The sequence below is a fragment of the Macrobrachium rosenbergii genome, chromosome 3, assembly GCF_040412425.1.
Source record: "Macrobrachium rosenbergii isolate ZJJX-2024 chromosome 3, ASM4041242v1, whole genome shotgun sequence".
Taxonomy (NCBI): domain Eukaryota; kingdom Metazoa; phylum Arthropoda; class Malacostraca; order Decapoda; family Palaemonidae; genus Macrobrachium; species Macrobrachium rosenbergii.
The window spans coordinates 84,918,857-84,940,688 of NC_089743.1; the positions used below are offsets into that span (position 1 = coordinate 84,918,857).

At 33.7% G+C, this 21,832-nt stretch overlaps 1 protein-coding gene across 1 annotated transcript in view; it reads right to left on the minus strand.

The window, feature by feature from the left end:
- The window catches only part of LOC136851693 (nose resistant to fluoxetine protein 6-like), a 42,233-nt gene extending 24,652 nt beyond the window's left edge, over positions 1-17,581 (minus strand). Inside the window, exons 1-3 of the mRNA XM_067126055.1 lie at positions 17,494-17,581; positions 1,507-1,889; positions 532-694 (exon numbers count right to left, since the gene is read on the minus strand). Coding sequence (XP_066982156.1) covers positions 532-694; positions 1,507-1,851 — 508 coding nt within the window. The 5' untranslated portion in view covers positions 1,852-1,889; positions 17,494-17,581. The remainder of the gene's footprint in view (positions 1-531; positions 695-1,506; positions 1,890-17,493) is intronic.
- Between the last annotated feature and the right edge of the window lie 4,251 nt (positions 17,582-21,832).

The window sequence follows — 21,832 nt, forward strand, 5'->3', positions numbered from 1 at the left end:
TCCTCAGATTTTATTGATTTGGTGTGCGTTTGCAAAGGTTAGGCAAACTGGTCACTTTTTACCAGATATTTATGTAATTGTAATAAGCACAGCTCCGTTTTAACTTACCGAATTCTTCACACTTTTCGGCTGCATTTGTCTCTACAAAACCTGAGATGCAATTGCAAGAATATGAAGCAGTTTTGACTTCCGTGGCAAGACTCGAACTCACATTTAGGTCTCAGGCTTTGTAGTGACAAGAGTATCCAAAAATGTGAAGAATTCGAAAAGTTAGGCTATGTAACTGACAAGGTTTGACCGAGCTTTGAAGTACCCGTATATTAATATGGGCTAGTGATCGGTTATTTGCAGCGATTGATTATATCTAATATTCAACACTAGGACTATAACTGACTAGGAAAAACGAAGTGTTACTGTCTCAATATGAAAAAACGATTGTCTTCGTAAAAATTTTAAATGAGACTAGTGTCGTATATCTCCGTGGAAACCAATCAACAACACTTAAAACCATCCCCGTGTATTGCAACTTACGCATAGTAATTTCCAATGCATCCTTCAAGCGATAGATGGCGTCTAAGTCTTCCAAACATTGTGTTTCATTTGTCAGCTTCTGGTTGGGAAGGTAAAGCCCAGCTAGTTGGTTCAGAACAGAAGCCACAGAAGCCCTCCTCTGAATCTCGTGGTCTTCCGTCTGCTGTGGAGGCAGGGATAAGATCTTTGAATGTAAATATTCTTCAGGTCCAGACGAAATTTTAACATGAGGTTTTCATTTAGAGACTGTGAATTAAGAGTTTATAGCGATACATGCAAGGAATATAATGGAAAATCTTAAGTACTTAATCAATGAATAATTCCAAAAGAAATGAGTGACGTAAATAACCAATGGCATAGTCGTGAGTTAGCATCTGAATGGCAGGAAATCTTGATAGCAATACTAAGTGAGCAAAACTAGCAAACTAAAAAGTAAATGAAAGTTTTTCTTTTATAAAAGAAAATGACAATGTGAAATATGAAGTAGAATTCATGAGTCGAACAAAATTTGAAATAAGAGTTAATTTTCAGTAGACTGATAACCTTTTTCCCAGTTTAATGTTTTCCACTGTGCTTAGAATATTATGCTTAGCTTGACAGTGATTGGAATAGACAATTTCACGGACTGCAGATCTACTTTTGCAGGTCAATCATTTCCAAAAAAAATGTTAGAATGATGCTCTGTTCATTTGAGACTGTGAAACTAAAATCCTGTTTTCACCTGGACGTTTATTTTTCTGTTCATCGTGGTTAGTCCATATATCTGGTTCGATTTCTCTATCAATATTAGTCTTAACTTGGAGGGGATATCATATTCATCCATTTAGTTCCTAAATATCAGTCCCATAACCAAAGCACTGCAGCGGATTCTAATTTTACTGATAGTGATCATTAGTATAACATGCAAAAAAATTGAGATAGTTAAAATCTTTTCTTTTGGAGTAATGATACGAATGAAGACAACATCTTTCTCACCTGTGAATAGCTCAAAGGATACCATACGAACTCTGGTAGGAGATCTTTTCCCAGATCCTTCAAGAGTCCAGGCCTTTCCTCAAACTGCTCAGTTTCCGCAAAAATATCGTCCTCATTTGCATGATAGCCTTCAGAATTTTCATTAACATCGCTCAGGTGAGAGTCACTATTTGCATTCCTTGATATTTTCTCGAAGAGTATCGATGGTGGAATGCGAGATTCTCTTTGAGTCGCAGAATATTTGATTGACTGAAGTGGGCTGATGGGAGAGGATTCTTTAACTGCTAGAGCACCGGTCATAGAAGCAGCTACAAGAAGCCAAAGGCCAATCATCTTGAGGTCCATGTTTGGGGGAACAGTTCCTGTGCTGGCCTAGACTGTATCTGTAAAAAAAAGTATTTGTTATTGATTTCGTGATTGAGTCAAAACGGAGTAATGTTAGTCGTCAAAAATCTATTCTTAAATGTCCAAATTCATCCCCTGAGCCTAGTTTTATTGATTAGAATGATTGACAGGCATGTCATATCCAAAATTGCTTTTGCTACTTATTCAATATACGTATTTAATGAGGAGTTCAGTTATATTCTGTATAATAGACTGGATTAGTTGCGTTTATGTCTATGGCAACTGAGTTATGTCGAGTGCCATGTTTAAATGCTATACACCGGCTGGTGACTACATAACCAGAATTTAAGAAAAAAAATAGAGTTGAATTTGCCACGGCATTTGCACCGAATTTCATTCACGTCTACCCAAAATGATCTCGGCCTTCTTTAGTGAGAGTCATTTCGATCCCAACCTAATTCTGTTGAACCTAACTTGATCTACTAAACTTATTGCCTGAAAAGATTCCTGGTCAATGGTTTGGAGCTGATAAACTCGTTCCCCTCTGTATCTTAAATTTCCAAAGCGACTGACTTGGTGATACTTAAGTACTCCGATCTCATGCTCAGTATTCCTATTTATACAGTTATTTCTGATTGTCTATAAAGAAGCAAAAAGTAGTTGCTTAAACGTCTCTTAGATTGTTGCCTTCTTTATTTAATCTTTTTTCTATACCTTTTTATTCTTGTGTTTTAAATTCACCATTAAGTTCCTTCCTCAGTTGATATATTAGAGCTGGAGGGCCATGCTTAGTTTACTAGGTTCCCACCAATGATGACCTTTTGTTTTGGAACTTTTGAACCACCCTTTTGTTGTCTTTAAATGGTAGCTGGCGATGAGCTTTATCTCCAAACTGTTACTGAAGACGTTATGATAATTTTACTGCTCCTTTTTAAGGTGTTGATTTCATCTTGGACACTTACTATTCAAAATTGTGCATCTTTTATTGCATTCTTTTTTTTTTATAGAAAATTGAATACAACTCCTTTCCTGAGACTCATTTGAGTGAAAATGAAAGTTGAATCTTGAATTTTTCTTTATTTTTAAAATTTTATGACCCTTTCTTACTTTTACAGTTTCTGTAGTCATGTGCTTCATTTTTTTTATAAGGGTAGTGTCTTTAAATGCCATGGTACCAAACACAAAATGATTTTCTCTCTGAATTCCTTAGTTTCACAGAAGAAAGTTTAGCTAGTGCTAGCTATTCCGTGTTTGCTGTGCCAAGTTTTATTTAGTTGCATAATTGATCTCTGATCCTTTTTCTTGCCGAGAGCAACCAGATTTGCTGAAAAGAAGCACCAATACGCAGTAAAAGTGCCTCGCTGTCGAACTTCTCAGTTCCAGAGGTCCTTTATTTCTCACACCCTCGGACTATAGAAGTCTCCCTGAGGATGTTGTGCAACGGAACTTGAAAAGTCCAAGCGAAGATGCAACGCATACTACCGTAAAACAATCCTTGTATTTCAATAATTTACTTACATTTTTATCTGTTTATTTATTAATTTATTTTTTCTTCTTTCTTTATTCCTTATGACCTTCTGTTACTTCTTTCAAGTGAACATCATATTCTTTGGAAACTTGAGTTCCTCGTTGGATGGTCGGTACCGTTCTCGGCTAGCACTCTGCAGGGTCCGCGTTCGAATCTCCAGCCGGCCAATGAAGAATTAGAGGAATTTATTTCTGGTGACAGAAATTCATTTCTCGCTATAATGTGGTTCGGATTCCACAATAAGCTGTAGGTCCCGTGGCTAGGTAACCAACTGGTTCTTGGCCACGTAAAATAAGTCTGATCCTTCGGGCCAGCCCTAGGACAGCTGTTAATCAGCTCAGTTGTCTGGTTAAAGTAAGGTATATTTTGGAAACTTGAATTTTAAGTCAATGGCCCCTGTGGGCTTGTTCCATACGAGTAGGGTTCATCTTCTGAATGATGATAATATCATCTTCAGAATAATAATAATAATAATAATATTTCTCATGTGTGATATGGGTGACTTATGTAAAACGGGTCTTCATCTACTGTCAGATAAATTGCATGCATGGCTACCATGCATATATTTCGCTTTTAAATATCACTCTTATTAAATAGGCTGAACCATGGAGGATGTATTTTTAGTTCAGTTCGTTTGTCTGTGTATCAGTGGGTTATACAAAGTTACCCATTGATTTTCACGAGAATTTTGCTCAAATTGGGCCTTTAGACTAGAAACAGTATTGGGTCATTAGACTAGAAACAAAATTGGGTCTTTAGACTAGAAGCAAAATTGGGTCTTTAGACTAGAAACAAAATTGGTTCTTTAGACTAGAAACAAAATTGGGTCTTTAGACTAGAAGCAAAATTGGGTCATTAGACTAGAAACAAAATTGGGTCTTTAGACTACAAACAAACTTGAGTCTTTTGACTAGAAGCAAAATTGGGTCTTTAGACTAGAAACAAAATTGGGTCTTTAGACTAGAAACAAAACTGGGTCTTTAGACTAGAAACAAAATTGGGTCTTTAGACTAGAAACAAAATTGGGTCTTTAGACTAGAAACAAAACTGGGTCTTTAGACTTGGGTCTTTAGACTAGAAACAAAACTGGGTCTTTAGACTAGAAAAAAATTGGGTCTTTAGACTAGAAACAAAATTGGGTCTTTAGACTAGAAACAAAACTGGGTCTTTAGACTAGAAACAAAACTGGGTCTTTAGACTAGAAACAAAATTGGGTCTTTAGACTAGAAACAAAACTGGGTCTTTAGACTAGAAACAAAACTGGGTCTTTAGACTAGAAACAAAATTGGTTCTTTAGACTAGAAACAAAATTGGGTTTTTAGACTAGAAACAAAATTGGGTCTTTAGACCAGAAACAAAATTGGGTCTTTAGACTAGAAACAAAATTGGGTCTTTAGACTAGAAACAAAATTGGGTCTTTAGACTAGAAACAAACTTGAGTCTTTTGACTAGAAACAAAATTGGGTCTGTAGACTAGAAACAAAATTGGGTCTGTAGACTAGAAACAAAATTGGGTCTTTAGACTAGAAACAAAATTGGTTCTTTAGACTAGAAACAAAATTGGGTCTTTAGACTACAAACAAACTGAGTCTTTAGACTAGAAACAAAATTGGTTCTTTAGACTAGAAACAAACTTGGTTCTTTAGACTAGAAACAAAATTGGGTCTTTAGACTAGAAACAAAATTGGTTCTTTAGACTAGAAACAAAATTGGGTCTTTAGACTAGAAACAAAATTGGTTCTTTAGACTAGAAACAAAATTGGTTCTTTAGACTAGAAACAAAATTGGGTCTTTAGACTACAAACAAACTTGAGTCTTTTGACTAGAAGCAAAATTGGGTCTTTAGACTAGAAACAAACTTGGGTCTTTAGACTAGAAACAAGATTGGGTCTGTAGACTAGAAACAAAATTGGTTCTTTAGACTAGAAACAAAATTGGGTCTGTAGACTAGAAACAAAATTGGGTCTGTAGACTAGAAACAAAATTGGGTCTGTAGACTAGAAACAAAATTGGGTCTGTAGACAAGAAACAAATCACTAGATTTCAAGAGAGATAGCAGCGTAACTTTTGGGGAGAAGGGCCTTTTGGTGGAGGATTCCTCAACCTTGGCGGAGATTTGAGGTCTCCGAAGGGGCCTGGTGCTGATAAATTAATTACAGATAATTTTCTTCTCTCGGTTGCTGTAATTTATTTCATACAACCAGTTTTAAAATAAATTTCAACATTCGTTATTATATTGTCAAATTTTTTAAAGCGTCTATTCTTCGTTTACTGACTTACTTTTAAATGTCTGGAGAATCTCTCGTTATCTAGCGCTCCTAATTCAATATGGGTTGTTATCAAAGGATTTTATTCTTCCAATAAACTGATGTCATGGCCAAGTTTCACCGTGAAATTAAATCCAACGTTTAATTAAATTTTTTTTCCCCCGATAAGTGGATTCTACTGACAGTGAAAATGAAACTGCAATGCTAATTTCGGAGTTATGCTCAGTTTTAACAAATCCAATACTATGTCTAAAAATTAAATATACTCGGTTTTAACAAATCCAATACTATGTCTAAAAATTAAATATACTCGGTTTTAACAAATCCAATACTATGTCTAAAAATTAAATAGGTCGGTTTTAACAAAGTTCCAATACCATGTCTAAAAATTAAATAATGTTTTAACAACTCAATACTTTTGAAAATTAAATATATTCAGTTTTAACAAATCCGATTGTCTAAAAATTAAAATCTCTTCAAGTGGGAAATATCTGTATAAAAAACAAATAAACTTTCATGTGAAAAAAGCACCTATATCTCAAATACAAAGGTCTGTTATAGATTTCTTCAATGAACTCAGATTATCACGAAGAATGATTACTCAAAACAAAAAAAAAAAAGCAAAACAACCAGCCTTTAAAGGTGTCTTGATTAAAAGATGTTGTTAAGAGTCTACAACACAAACAATATATATATATATATATATATATATATATATATATATATATATATATATATATATATATATATATATTATATACTTTATATATAAATTTTATATATCTATATATATCTATCTACTGTATACATATAAACAGTATATATATATATATATATATATATATATATATATATATATATATATATATATATATATATATATATATATACCTATACATATTATACTTTATATATATATATATATGTACGTTAATATTAATAAATATCGTTCTCCTAATGAAAATATATACATATATTTATATACATATACATATACATACCTTTGTCAGGAATTTTCGTTTATATATATATATATATATATATATATATATATAGTACCTTGCTTAGTAAGTTAATGGCCATATTTTAACCTTGCTCCTAATGAAAATGTGGACCTACTGAAAAATCATCATAAGGTTTTACCATAGATTTACAAGTGTACTTAAGCAAATAAATAAAAAGAGTCGAATAAACGAAAGCTGACCCAGATCTATCTTATCTTTAACGCCAAGCGATATCGCCAAAATGCTCATCCAGCTTCAGTCGTTATCGCCTGCTACTAGGGTAAATGGATTTGTGACAACGATCGAACTGCGTTATATCACCGTCATTACATAACGCGTGACTTACGTAATTACTAGTCATTTCCGGGAGGGAGAATGGATTGCTTAGCGATCATTATGTGATTTGCGTGGATTTGACATGATTTATGATGTTCTAAAGCCCTAAACCCAATGTTTTCTTTGACGTCATTTGTCATCTATAGTCTCGTGAAGTATTAGACAGATAGACATACTGTTATGAATATTTTATGGTTCTTCTGTAAACGATAAAGTCAGTCTTATAAAACGAAGGTTTAATACCAGCCGTAATTGTTTTTCGCCATCGGTCGACCATCTTGTAAATGATGATTGAAACCATATTGCACTAATCAGCTGCCAATGAGACTTTTGGGAGAGAGAGAGAGAGAGAGAGAGAGAGAGAGAGAGAGAGAGACTGAATAGCCATGGCCCTTGTAGGACTACGATTAAGGGAAGCCGAGGGAACGGTGACGCTATGCGCAGAAGAGACTTAATTCGAACTGTGCATCAAGGCAGAACTTTAGACTCACTTTGGGTGACGAGTCAATCATTTTATTGATAGAGCGAGACTTACAAGATTAAATAAGTTACAAATGTTATCTATACAATCGAATATCGAGAGAAGAAAGACAGCGATACACGTTTTTCTTAAGAAAACAAAAGATCAAAATGAGCTCATGTACTGAGATTATCGGATGTGAGGAAAAACCTTTTAGAGGTCTTAGAAGTGCCATAAAAATGTTGTCCTTGAGGTTAGGACGTCCAGATTTCTGTAAATAATAGCTTTTGACAAGTTCCTAGTTATGCCTGAAGTAGATATGAATTTGATAAGGAAAAACTGGAGAAGGTAGGTTTCCGTTAAAAAGGCAGAAACGCCCTGTCATGAAAGAGTTACACTTAAACTGGAGTGCCGTTGTAACGAGTTGATATTACCTCTTATGCTTTAATTGTAATTTCTGGCCATGGAGAGAATTCTGAGGAGATTGAAAATTGGAAGGAATTAAAAAAATATATAGTATTAAAGAGACAATAAACGTAAAAAATACATGCAAAGGTGGAATAGAACGCGCAAGGGAGCCGTTTCAAAGCCAAACCCCGAGCTACCACTACCACTACTACTAGAGAATTTTTCAGGTTCACAGAAAATTTGAAGACGATTTTTTTTAAAACGTTGTCAGGGTTATATGGAATCTGTCAGCTTCCTCTTTACACACACAAAAAACAAGGTCTACAGATGGGTCTGCTCCTTTGATCGATGGGCGACCCTGTCGTCTCATCTGACCGATGGGATTGTGCCATCAACACCGACTGACGGAACGGCCCCAGAAGGGGACGACTTTCGTAACGATTACATAGAATTCGTCTGATGCAAAAAAAGTTTCATGGGGAGAAAGAATTACATTTTCCCTCGAAAGTCAGTTGAAAGGATCGAATGTAACCGAGACGTAATCTATTTGCAAGAAATCTCCGGAGTCTCACCTTTTATGATAATTATAGAATATAAGGAAGAATTAGGCAAAAGTAAAGTGCTAACTATAGTAAATCATTTAAACCTCATACATAAACATATTAACAACACACTTTATCATATTCAAATAAAATTATCTCTGGAGCCCGACATTTTATGATAATTATAGAATATTAGGAAGAATTGGGCAAACGTAAAAGGCTAACTATATAAATCATTTAAACCTCATGCATAAACATATTAACAACACTTTACCATATTCAGATAAAATATGCTTATAAGCCCCCATATTAGAATCGGTCCCGGACGATTCATCGAAAGACAATTGGTCCATTGATGATTGGTCTAAAATCAATTGGTCCAACAGGATTATTGGTCCAAATCAATTGATCAATGGGATTATTGGTCCAACAGCATTATTGGTCTAAATCCCATTGATCAATGGGACAATTTGTCCATTAAATTTTGACCTTTGTAACACTTCCAAGTGACCTGGAATTTGCAATTGCGATATGAAAAGCAAGATCATCATACTTGGATGGATGTACCCACTATAGAATTGCCTACCTTATTAGTCAAAAGGTCAAACTATTTATGTTAAAAAGGTTGAAAACAAATAAAACTGCCATTTCATTACTTTTTATTCAGAAAAAAAATCTAATTGTTTTACTTTAGTGATATAAACTGTAATACAAATATCCATTAACTGAAAGTTTTTCTTTTCCTCTTTCGGAAAGTACCGTGTCACATACAGTAGGCTCCAATGCAATGCGTTTACTAAATGTTTTTGAAAATAACACAGCATGTACATATACCTATAGGACGTCTAAATACTGTTTGTTTACATGAACAAAGTATTTCCTTTGATGTTAACAAGTCTACTTGGCAATATAGAAAGATCGTTTCATTATTATGCTATTGTTTCATTATCGTGCTATGGTAACAGAAACCAAGAAGGGAAATTTCACTTGTGGACTAATTTTCATTAAATAAACATTGGACCAATAATTCCTTTGGATCAATTGGCATTGGACCAATAATCCCGTTGGACCAATTGATTTTGGACCAATCGTCTTCGGACGAATCGTCATTGGACCAATCGTACCCAACCCATTAGAATGTATCTAAAGACCATTTACTTTTTTAAAAATGGATAAAAAACCTGACAACGTTACCGAAAGACTAAAAGACAAAATATTGAAATAAAAACAGCAGCAATTAATCACATAGGGAGGAGTCTGAATATCCTTTACAGGTCATCAGGAATGCAACAGAGCACTTTATAAAGACTGGTGTCCTTAGGGTCCTGCCAAATTTTGCAGTAGTAAGCAGTTGTTATGGAACTGTAGCAATAACCTACTGAACCGTAAAAAGAGTGAATTATTCGAGACTGTTTTAGCGAATCAGTCGAAAATTAGCTTACCCAATTGTTTTGAGGGTTACTAAGATCAGTGAAAGGAGGAAACTACAGTTGAATTGAGTAAAAGCAGTACTATCACTAACCCAACAATTCTTTTATTGGCAACAGAGAATTTTCCTTAAGGAAGTCTATTGCTAAGACATTTTTCGTTTTATCATTGTGATTGAAAAGTTTTTTTTCCATTTGTTCTGTTTTACGTGGAATATCATTCCACTTTTGACTCACCCCAATTACACAAGGTATCTCATGACCACAATGTATTATCTTAATAACCGTTCAAAAAGTAGCACCAGTAGCAATAGTGACTTACACCTTATCCCCAAGAACACTAACAATCATAAGAAATAGTCTGAGCAACAGCCACAGCGTGGACGCCACAGGCAAAACAGCCTCGCAACGAAATGCGCTGCCTCTCGATTTGGAACGTTCTAAATCCCATCAGACAGGAAATATAAAAAATTAAATAGACCAGTAAAAACGAAATCATTAAACGAAAACTGTTTGGGACTATTCAGTTCAGTGGCTGCTACTTTCCCGTTTCGCTTCCACCTACGGGAATAATGTTCTTGTTTGCGCGCTTTTCCTGACTTCTCCCATACGTCTACTTCTCTAAAGAGACGGGAGGTTCTATCGCTTCCTTTGGATCTGAGTGTCGCCTTTTCTTTATTTCCTTTTATTTTCGAAGTCTGATCGTAAAGGTATCATGCTGCAAGTTCACATGGCTTCTGTTATTAAAACAAATTCGGACTAATATATATATATATATATATATATATATATATATATATATATATATATATATATATATATATATATATATATGCATATATACATGCATATATATTATATATATATATATTATATATTATATATATACATATATATATTTATATATTAAATAAATGGAATGGAACATGTGTATATATTAAATCCAGTGTGTATATACATATATATATATGATTTGAGTCTCTGTGTTCAAATAAATGGAATGGAAGAAGTGTTTCTATTAAGTGAAAAGCCTCAGTGGTATTGTGGTATTAGACATTTTTTTCTCTGAGTCTCCGCCAAGGTTCAGGAAGTTTTATATATAAGTCAATCTACTATTCAGCAGTTAGAAGAGTTCATGGATGAATGTGGTATTAGCTATTTTTTTCTCTGGAGCCACCCAATTTTTAGTATACATACATACATATATATAAATATATATGTGTATATATACACATACATACATACACACATATACACACATATATATATATATATATATATATATATATATATATATATATATATATATATATATATATATATACACACTAGTAATCATGGATAAAGAATTGTATATATCAAAAATAAAGAATTGTTAATTGACAATAATGCTTATCTAAAACTAAAAAAGTACCCCTTAGAAGAAGTAATAAAATCTTTCAACAGTAAATTAAAATAATCCTAAAAAACAACCAAGGTCTCATAAATCAGTTTTTAATGAATTCACCTTCCATGCCGTATCTATACGGGCTGGTAAAAACACGAAAAAAATAACCCTACGAGACAAATAATTAGTTCTGTTGGTACCGTAACTTCTAAGCTTTCAAAATATCTAACAAAATTGTCACCATTGCTGGGAACTATTTCTGGTAGCCATCTTATCAATTCATTAGATCTGACTGACAAAATCAATGGTATTACAATCAATCCAGATTCACAGTTAATAAGTCTTGATGTATGTTCCTTATTCACTAAAGTACCCACTGATTCAGTATTGGAATAGCTTAAAGATGAATTGCATAAACCTGATTTGCCATTAACAATTAGCCAGGACATAGAATTAATAAGATTATGCATGTGTGATTGGAAATTTATTTTCAACGGGGAATTTTTTAAACAAAAATTTGGTATGGCAATGGGAAACCCACTTTCACCTGTTTTTTAAATTTATGAATTAAATTTCTTGAACGCCTTTACATACCAAAGATTTTCCATTTTCCTGTAACATGGTACCGTTATGCTAATGAAATTTTAGCCATCATACCCAAAGATTTGGATGTAAATAATATACTGGCTCAACTAAATGATCACGTCCCTTCTATTAACTTTACATTCGAGTTAGAGAAAGATAAATGTTTAACTTTTTTTGGACATTTATATTAAAAGGGAACCTTCTAATTGTAAATATAGTATTTTTAATGAAAAGACAAATAATCTGACATATGTACACTATTATTCAGGCATCATATAAATATAAAAATCTCAGTTTTTTCATCAATGTTTCTTCGAGCCTTGCGAATTGTCAGTCCTGAGTTTTTAGATCAAGAATTCATAAACATCAGAAAAATAGTTAGAGATCTGTGCCATCCAGCCCACATTATGGATATTTGTTACAAAAAAGCTATAAACATCTCCTATGAAAAATCGGAAAGAAAAAAAGAAGTATCCTCAAACACCCTTTGTTTGCCACATTTTATTGGATTTGAAGCTGTAAAACCTTTTTTAAAATTGTTTAATATAAATGTATCCTTCACATATTAACAATATAAAAAAATGCCTATAAAAAATAGCCTCCGAAAAGATAGCAATATTATATACAAAGTTCCAGTTATGGATTGTGATTTATTCTACTTAGGTTAGACCAGTAAAGAATTAAATACCAGAATAAAACAACACAAATATTCAGTAAGAACAGGTCAGACTAATAATGCTCTATTTTTGCATCTAAGTGAAAAGTCCCACAGAATAAACTGGACGCAAAGCAATGTAATATTACGATGTAATGAAACTATTTCCAGAACCTTGTTGGAATCCGTTTCGATTCAGTTGACCTGGCAGAGGAACCTAAATATAAGCCAAGGATTATTTTCCTTTGACCCTGTAATAAAACATAGGTTCCAGAAGGATTTGAAAGACAAAATAAAGAGGACTACCAATTGGTAGATTTCGATGTTAATCCGTCGACAGGTGTGTGACCTCCCAACCCTTTTGTGTTCCCTTAGGACTTATACCCACCATACATATATGCCCTTGTCTCTGTATACCTTTAGTTACAGTGACATGTCTTGTTAATAAGATGAAAGTACTTAGCATCTCAATTGTTTCACTTTCCTTAGTGGTTGTAACTTTGTTCGTATATTCATCACGTTTTTTTATCTGATTAAAACCAAACATACTTATAAATATATAATATATATATATATATATATATATATATATATATATATATATATATATGTATGTTTGTGTATACATATAACTGAATCACGAAAATATGGAACGTGATAAATATATAAATAAAGACAAAATCCATGAAAGAAAGAGAAACAATGGAGTGCTGCAAGGCCTTTGACTTACAGTCCTTTACTTAGCTAAGTAAAGGACTATAAGTCGAAAGGCCTTGCAGCACTCCATTGTTTCTCTTGCCTTTATGAATTTTGTCTTATATATATACATACATATATATATATATATATATATATATATATATATATATATATATATATATATATATTCAAAATGGAAAGCCATGGAGATCTTATATTTACTGTAGACATACAATGCTTTAGACCTCTCCACCCCTTAAAGTAAAGGACGGTTATGGGAGACAAAGAATGGAGGCAGGAAGAGAGTTCCAAAGTTCTTAGTTGAGGTTTTAAAACAGTCGTTGAATCGTGTCATACGAGGTTCACGAAACGAATGCAAGACGAGGTTTCCTCATTTTGAATAATAATAATAATAATAATAATAATAATAATAATAATATAAAGGGATAAAGCTACCAGACAGGAATAGCATCAAACACATATAAGACAGGATACTTATAATGGAAAGAGGATAAAACGCCAAGAGAGGACGGACACAATTAGGAAAGAACATATTCAAAACTCGGAAACATGACGAAAGGCCATTTTCTATTTACCAGTAATCAGATACAGCGCAGGAGTAGTTTCGGCTGAACTCCGCAGCAGACCTGAAAACTAGAAAACACGTGACAATACACAAATACACCCAATAGCAATTCATATTGGAAGTGGGGAAGGCTACTAAGCATGAAATGCGTCAAATCAGAAGTCCATGGGGCAATATCTGAAAACCAGTGAAGACGAGTGTTAAGTGTTCTGTAAAAACAGACGACGACCCACAAATATACAGAGACAGGAGAATGAAAACATGTTTGGCACAACAAACCAGTACATGAGACAGAAAAAGTTGGTCATCCTGAAACCTGGCAACGTCGTTCAAGAAGAACCTAAGGAATGCCAGCCAAGATCACTAAGAACCAGATATTCCTGAAAGAGCAATGGATGGAAATAAGATCTCACCCATATGCAGGAAGTGCAAAATGAAAGACGAGACCATAAGCCACCCAGCAAATAATGCCCGGCACTTGCACAGAACCAGTACAAAAAGAGGCATGATTCAGTAGCAAAAAGCCCTCCACTGGAGCCTGTGCAAGAAACACCAGCTAGCTTGCAGTAATAAGTGGTACGAAATAACCAACCTGAGGGAATAATAGAAAACGATCAAGCAAAGATCATCTGGGACTATGGTACCAAAACAGATAAGGGTGATACGTGCCAACAGACCAGAAGTGACGTTGACTGACAAAATCAATAAGTAATAATGATGTCGCAATACCATAATAATGAATAAAAATAAAATGAATATTAAGACCTTCGAAATAAGAAATGGATGCCAGTGGAAATTTACCCATAATCATATGAACACTAGGCAACCCCGAGATCCCTGATAAGGAATCTGGAAAAACACGATAAGTAGCTCCAGGACTCATGCAGAAAAGTGTGCTACTAGAAACAGCTCTCATGAGAAAAGCGATGGATATCAGGATATAGGATGCAATATACCCAATACTATAATAATATAGTCGAATAGGATGACTGTGATAAAAAAAAAGAAATAGAAAAGAAAAAAATAATAATAATAATTTCATCTTTGAATGGATCACATTCAATTTATATATATACATAATTAAAATGCAAATTTTAAATCCATATATATATATATACATATATATATATATATATATATATATATATATATATATATATATATATATATATATATATATATATATATATAATATGAACTATTTGATTAAAAAACGAATTTTTAATTCATATCTATATACGAACTACTTAAATAAAAAGCGAATTTTGATATCTCGTACCCGATTTGGAAATCTTCATAACCTGTCTCATAGGCATGACTTCTCTATTTATTCATGAGTCATACATGAAACCTCTTTTTTTTCTCTTCCTTCACAATTCAGTACATGTCTAAGAGTTCGGTAGTTGTTTTTGATTAACTCTTTCTCCGTCTCTGCAAGACTCGTTGATGACGGTATGACAATGGCGTGACGCTTGGTTGATGAGGCTACCAAATTAATTCGTATGCCTGATTGCTGTTTATCACTTGGCTCCGAGAGGTTCAGTAGGAGAATAGGTACAACTGCACCAGGACTCGGGCTGGGGAGTTAAACAGTGGGCGACGCACTGGCCACGTGTCATAGGCTTTGGGACCTGTCCCCACTGGCTGTCGGCCTAACAAACAGATCAGCGCCTGCCCTATGAGCCTACAGAGTCCCAAGAGGACTTTAATTTTAACTTTATGCACTACACTTATCTATGCCCTCTTAAGCGGACAATTCGCTTGTTGGCCTGCTAACTTTCTCCGTTGCCAGTCAAAGCAGATAATGGGATCATTATAGAATATAGAATTTAGGCCAAAGGCCAAGCGCTGGGACCTATGATGTCATTCAGCGCTGAAATGCAAATTGAGAGTAGACTGCTGTATACCTTAGTTTAACCAGACCACTGAACTGATCAACAGCTCTCCTAGGGCTGGCCCGAAGGATTAGATTTATTTTACGTGGCTAAGAACCAATTGGTTACCTAGCAACGAGACCTACAATTTATTGTGGAATCCGAACCACATTAAAGCGAGAAATGAATTTCTATCACCAGAAATAAATTCCTCTTATTCTTCATTGGCCGGTCGGAGATTCGAACTCGCGGCCAGCAGAGTGCTAGCTGAGAACGGAACCCACTCTCCCAATGAGGAACTTGATTATGTAGAAAGGTTTGAAAAAACCTTGTTGCTCTATGAATCAATAGTTAGAGGAGGCTGGAAAGTTAGATAGAAGAAAAAGAATAAACACGGAGGTACAGTAAAAGGAAAGAAAGGGTTTGCAGCTGGGGGTCAGGCGCTAGAAAAGTACCTTAAGTATGGCTACAATTACTGCATGAGACGCACTGACGCTTCCACCAACGGGGAATAGAACATTATGACATACTTTTTACTCAAGGCCAAACATGGGGTTCGTTGTCTTTCTTTTCTTGATATTGCATTGTATAGATATAATTTATAACTTGATTAATCTCATATGTCCGGCTTGAATTTTCCCGAGATGCAAACAAGTACCGAGACCTTTCCCTGAAAAAAAGCGGGCGCCATATCTTAAAAACTAACCGTAGAGTTTTCTTGAAAATAATCTCATTATGTTTCCCACACCCAAATCTTAATAAAGAAACTGCAATCTAACCTAACCTACCTAACCTAACCTAGGGGCATGGCAAAAAAAAACCGGGGCTTGGTGCAATACTAACATACATTTCAGGTATTTGCGACCGGCTCATTTAATAAAATGATCGATTCGTCAGCTAAAGTGACGTCAAATAATCTGCCCTTGAACAATATCGGTGATTTTCTTAATGTACAGTTCGAGTTTTTAGACCGACCGCTGACTCTGAGCCATCGACCGTTAAGCTACGCTACTGACTGATGGTCAGATCGATCGATGGAGTAAACCATATATGTCCGGCATTGAATCTTTTTATTTGACCGCACATACTTTTTACAAAAGACCGTGTAGACGTAAGTTTAAATTATTGAAAACTGGATGTTTTTCCGCAATTACTAATGAAATGTAAGATGTCTTCGCATCCTGAATGCCCAACTGAAATATAACTTCTCCAAGGAGGGTTTTTTGTACCTACAATCAAGTAAGAATTTTTGCACAAACTGATTAATACTAATAAAATTAATAACTTAAACGAACAAGAAAGACTTATTCCATATGCAATCTCTAACATACTGAATAATAAAATAAAATAATAATAATAATAATAATAATAATAATAATAATAATAATAATATGTCAATAATAATAATAATAATATTATTATTATTGTGTGTGTAATATTATTAATGTCTGTGTGTGTGTGTCTTTAACAATGAGAAACAAATCACAGTTGGTATGGGTACATATATTCATAATATATGTACCCATAAAGGCTATATAAGAATTTGACCAATTCCCCTATTTCAAGACTCATGCTACTATGAGAATATTTTAAATAATAAATAATAATAATAATAATAATAATAATAATAATAATAATAATAATAATAATAATAATATTATTATTATTATTATTAATAACGGAGAAACAAATCCACAGTTACGTATGGGTATATATATTCATAAATAAATCTCTGCAGAGGGCTTTTGGGAATCAATTCCCCTATTTCAAGACCCATGCTACTAGGAGAATCTTTTTAAATAATAATAATAATAATAATAATAATAATAATAATAATAATAATAATAACAAAAGCTAGAGGACTTAAAAAATCTGCTTCTATACCTTGGGAACCTCCTGCTATTGTTGGTTCTCTCTCAGACTCTCTGAATAGCGCAGAGCGGTCTGAACAAGGTCCCTTATATCGTTCAGAGGGAGACTTCAAATGCGATCTCGTAATGGCATTCGGACTATCAAGGTGCTTAGCCGTGAAATGAACTCTGATCTTGAGATCTTTGTCGCTATGTTCCATTATAAGCATGATTACCGATATGAATATGATAAAGAGATAATCTGCTTATGGTAGTAGTCCAATAACTAGTCACAGCTAATCCCCAGAGTGACGTAATATGTAATACATTTTGAGGGAAACGTTAGTGTGCTGGTTTGGCAATGGTACTCGTTAATGAATGGATGATGCTCTGTTTTGTTTTTTTTTTTTTTTCGTAGCTAGTGTCTTCAGTAGCCAGTGTCTACTGTGAGTGCTTGGTTTGAACGAAGGTGATTTGAGCACAAAACCATTCAGGAAAGTTTTCAGTTGTACAGTATGCAGTCAGCATCTCTTTGAACTATAGACTAAGCCAAAACCGAAGATATAATGGAACCTAATTCACGGACAGAGAGAATTATATATATATATATATATATATATATATATATATATATATATATATATATATATATATATAATGTATATATATATAATACTTATATATATAAATAACTATATATATATACACACACATATACACACATACACACACACATATATATATAATATATAATATATATATATATATATATATATATATATATATATATATATATATATATATATATTGCATAGATAGACAGTATATATATGTATATATTGCATAGATAAAGATAAAGACAGATAGACAAACAGATAGATGGAAGCGATAGATAGACAGATTTGATATATCCTTTAGTTGCTTGTAAAATTACCTTGGATTTCTTGCCAGGGGGCGGGGTATGGTATATCACAACAAAAAATCCTGTTTACTCTTTCTAGATTCATGTAACTGTTATGTAAATGTTTATCGTTAATCAGATTATGCAACGAGAACGCTTTCGTATTAAAATACTGCCTCTGGATCATCATGGCAAATTTTCTTGTTACTAATCAAACAAATCATGATTACAACTGATAAATGAACGCAATATCTGATGTGTTCAATTTCGGTGCCACCTGGTTATCATTAATCCTAAACTGGTAAAATTTAATATTGTGTCTTTTTTGTATTCTTTTGATGTTTTTAAAACCCTCCAGTAAAATATCTATTTATTATTGTATCTTTTTTTTTTATTCTTTTGATGTTTTAAAACCACTTAAAATATCTTTTTTGATATTGTTTTAAAACCCTCAGTTTTAAAATCTTTTTTTTTATTCTTTTGATGTTTTTAAAACCCTCCAGTAAAATATCTATTTATTATTGTATTTTTTTTTTTTATTCTTTTGATGTTTTTAAAACCCTCCAGTAAAATATCTATTTATTATTGTATTTTTTTTATTTTATTGTTTTTAAAACCCTCCAGTAAAATATCTATTTATTATTGTATCTTTTTTATTCCTTTTATGTTTTTAAACCCTCCAATCATTTATTCATTGTTTTAAACCATCTTCATTTATTATTGTATTTTTTTATTTTATTGTTTTAAAACCACTAGTAAAATATTTTTCTTACAGAAAAATATCTATTTATTATTGTATATTTTCTCTATTCTTCTGATGTTTTTAAAACCCTCCAGTAAAATATCTTTATTATTGTACCTTTTTTTACTCTTTTGATGTTTTTAAACCCTCCAATCACATTCATTCTTACCATCTTCAACAGAAGAACTTTTTTTTACAGAAGTCTTATTTGTTAACGAAATGTATTAGAGAATCTGTCACTATAGTTATGATCTTGGCTTTGAAAAAGAGGGAATTTCTTAGAGTGTGAACTTGAAACCTGACAGAAACCATCGGTTAATAAACTCAGCAACAATTTAATCAGAACAGAAACTCCTGTACAAAGCTCTCCAAACCTTTGAAATATAAAGATCATTTCCCTCCTCTCTTAAAATACAAGTCTTCATTTATTTGAGCTGTTTTTATGCACACATTCTCACGTTTCATGGATGTCAAGCCCCCTTCGTGTTCTTTATGGCCATCTACCACTTTCCAGCTATTTAATTTCTAGGTCCTCCTTTCAGTATTCCTCATAAAAACTCTCATACACACCCTTTTTAATGGTTGGTTTCCTCCCATTTTCTCTAACGAACAGCAATTATCCTACGCTACATGATTTATCCTCTTATGGTACTTGACACATATTACTGTCCTCATATCTCGCTGACCACTACTGTAGTGTCAAGTGGTTTCATTTGCTTTCCCGTTAGGCTTGTCCAACCACTGTTAACTGCGCCTGTTGCCAATTATTAGGTCAACAACGATCGATCATTTAATACCGTGCCACTTTTGCTTCCTTTAACGCATCACAATCGAATACGTCACACAATTTCTGCAAAACTTCTGTCGAATTTACTGTCTCCCTCACTTCATGGCGTTCCTCCCTCAATCTGTCATCGTTTCTGTAGCAATTGCTGCGGAAGTATATACGTATATAAAACTTCCTTTTCCCAGATATACAATTACAACAAACCCATTTACATAATCACCAAAATACACAATAAAAGATAAAATAAAACTGACGTCGCGGAAAACAAGTTATAATACCTAACATACCTTCTCAATACACTTTACATTATTTGTATAAGATTAATCATAGACATATTTACAATAAAATTACTTTTCGTTTTACTTCCCCACACCTTTACCGGCTATTTTTCGCAAAAAAAAAAAAAAAAAAAATGCTTTCGAGAGTTTTCCTTTCCTTAATCAAACTCGCGATTTTCGTTTTAGATTAAGCTGGCCTTATGTCAGCACAGAGTGTTGCTTCTGAGTAGCCCATGATTAATCCAACTCTATTTTTGTCAGCCAAACCTTTAGTCTTATCTTATATATTTTATACTGACATCATCTTATGTGATTCACAATTACCGTATGTTTATTTATGCGAATGTATTTTTTTTTTGTGTGTAAACAAATAAATCTTATTTACTTCATACGCCTCTGATTCTCTTTCCGAACATGCCACTGACTATGATAAAGATACTATGTTTCTATGTGTGGCAGTGATAATACTTACGATTATAAATTTCGTAACAAAGGGTCCGCCTGTATAAGTCTATATTCATAAACAATAAGTTCCAGCCCCCGTGTTGTTTTCTGATGTTACCATGTCGTATTTTCGGGACATCTGACTCTTGAGATTTTAAGACGCGTCGAACCTTTCCTGGTCAAACAAGACACATGCAAAACTAGATGGACAGCGCACTCTATAAAGAGGATTCCGCCGAAAATTTAATCATTATTGGTAGCCATAAGAATCAACCATGTATCACGGTAATAATGTTACTTGTGTTGCTTTTCATAAAAAAAAAATATAGGCCATCAAGGCAAGCACTAGGACACTTTCGGCCATTCAGTGCTCAAGGCAGTGAAAAGAGGCAAGATAAAGAGGTCCAGAAAATAAAGGAGATAACGTTACAAGGATCTAAAGTTGGAACTGGAAGAAACCCCGGAGATGCACTATGAAGTAATCGTCAGAGAGGTTGGACAGCAAGACTGAAGAAAACAGAGTGGGAATGTACCTAGACCACCAATAAATACAAGACGTCATTGAACAAGGCGTGGCGCTGCCAACCTAACTTGAAGTCCCGAGTAGCACCTTCAGGAACCAACCCTTCCAAAGGGCGTAAGAGAGTTGATGAAAATAGTAATAATAAATTACCTTATTCCCTTGACGAAGGGAAATGTGAAGATGGTAAACTTGTCCTTCGGACAGAGACGGTCCCACCGGGTCTTGAAGAAATGGCAGTTGATCTTCAGGTATCTCACGGCAAGTGTCCTACGGTCATACAAGACCAAACAAAGAGGATAATATCTATAAGATATAATAACAAATAAATACCAGGTATGGCGATCGATTAAAAAAATGAGTTAATCTAAGAGTAAAGAAATCTATTGTTTCTTTTTGAAACTGCGTGAATGGAGTGATTGACAAGTTTTAGGGTGATCTTACGATTTATTATAAAACCTCTGCGCTCACTTTGAATTAAACCATTTTAGCCGTGGAGGGGTTATGTACCCGGGAAGTATATTCCCGAGATGTATACTAGTATTGCACCAGCCCCGGTTTTTTTTTGTCATGCCCCTAGGTTAGGTTAGGCCAGGTTGGGTTAGGTTAGATTACTTCAACTAACATTGACAATAATTTGGGTGTGGGAAACGCAATGAGATTATTTTCAAGAAAATTCTGTGGTTAGTTTTTAAGATAAT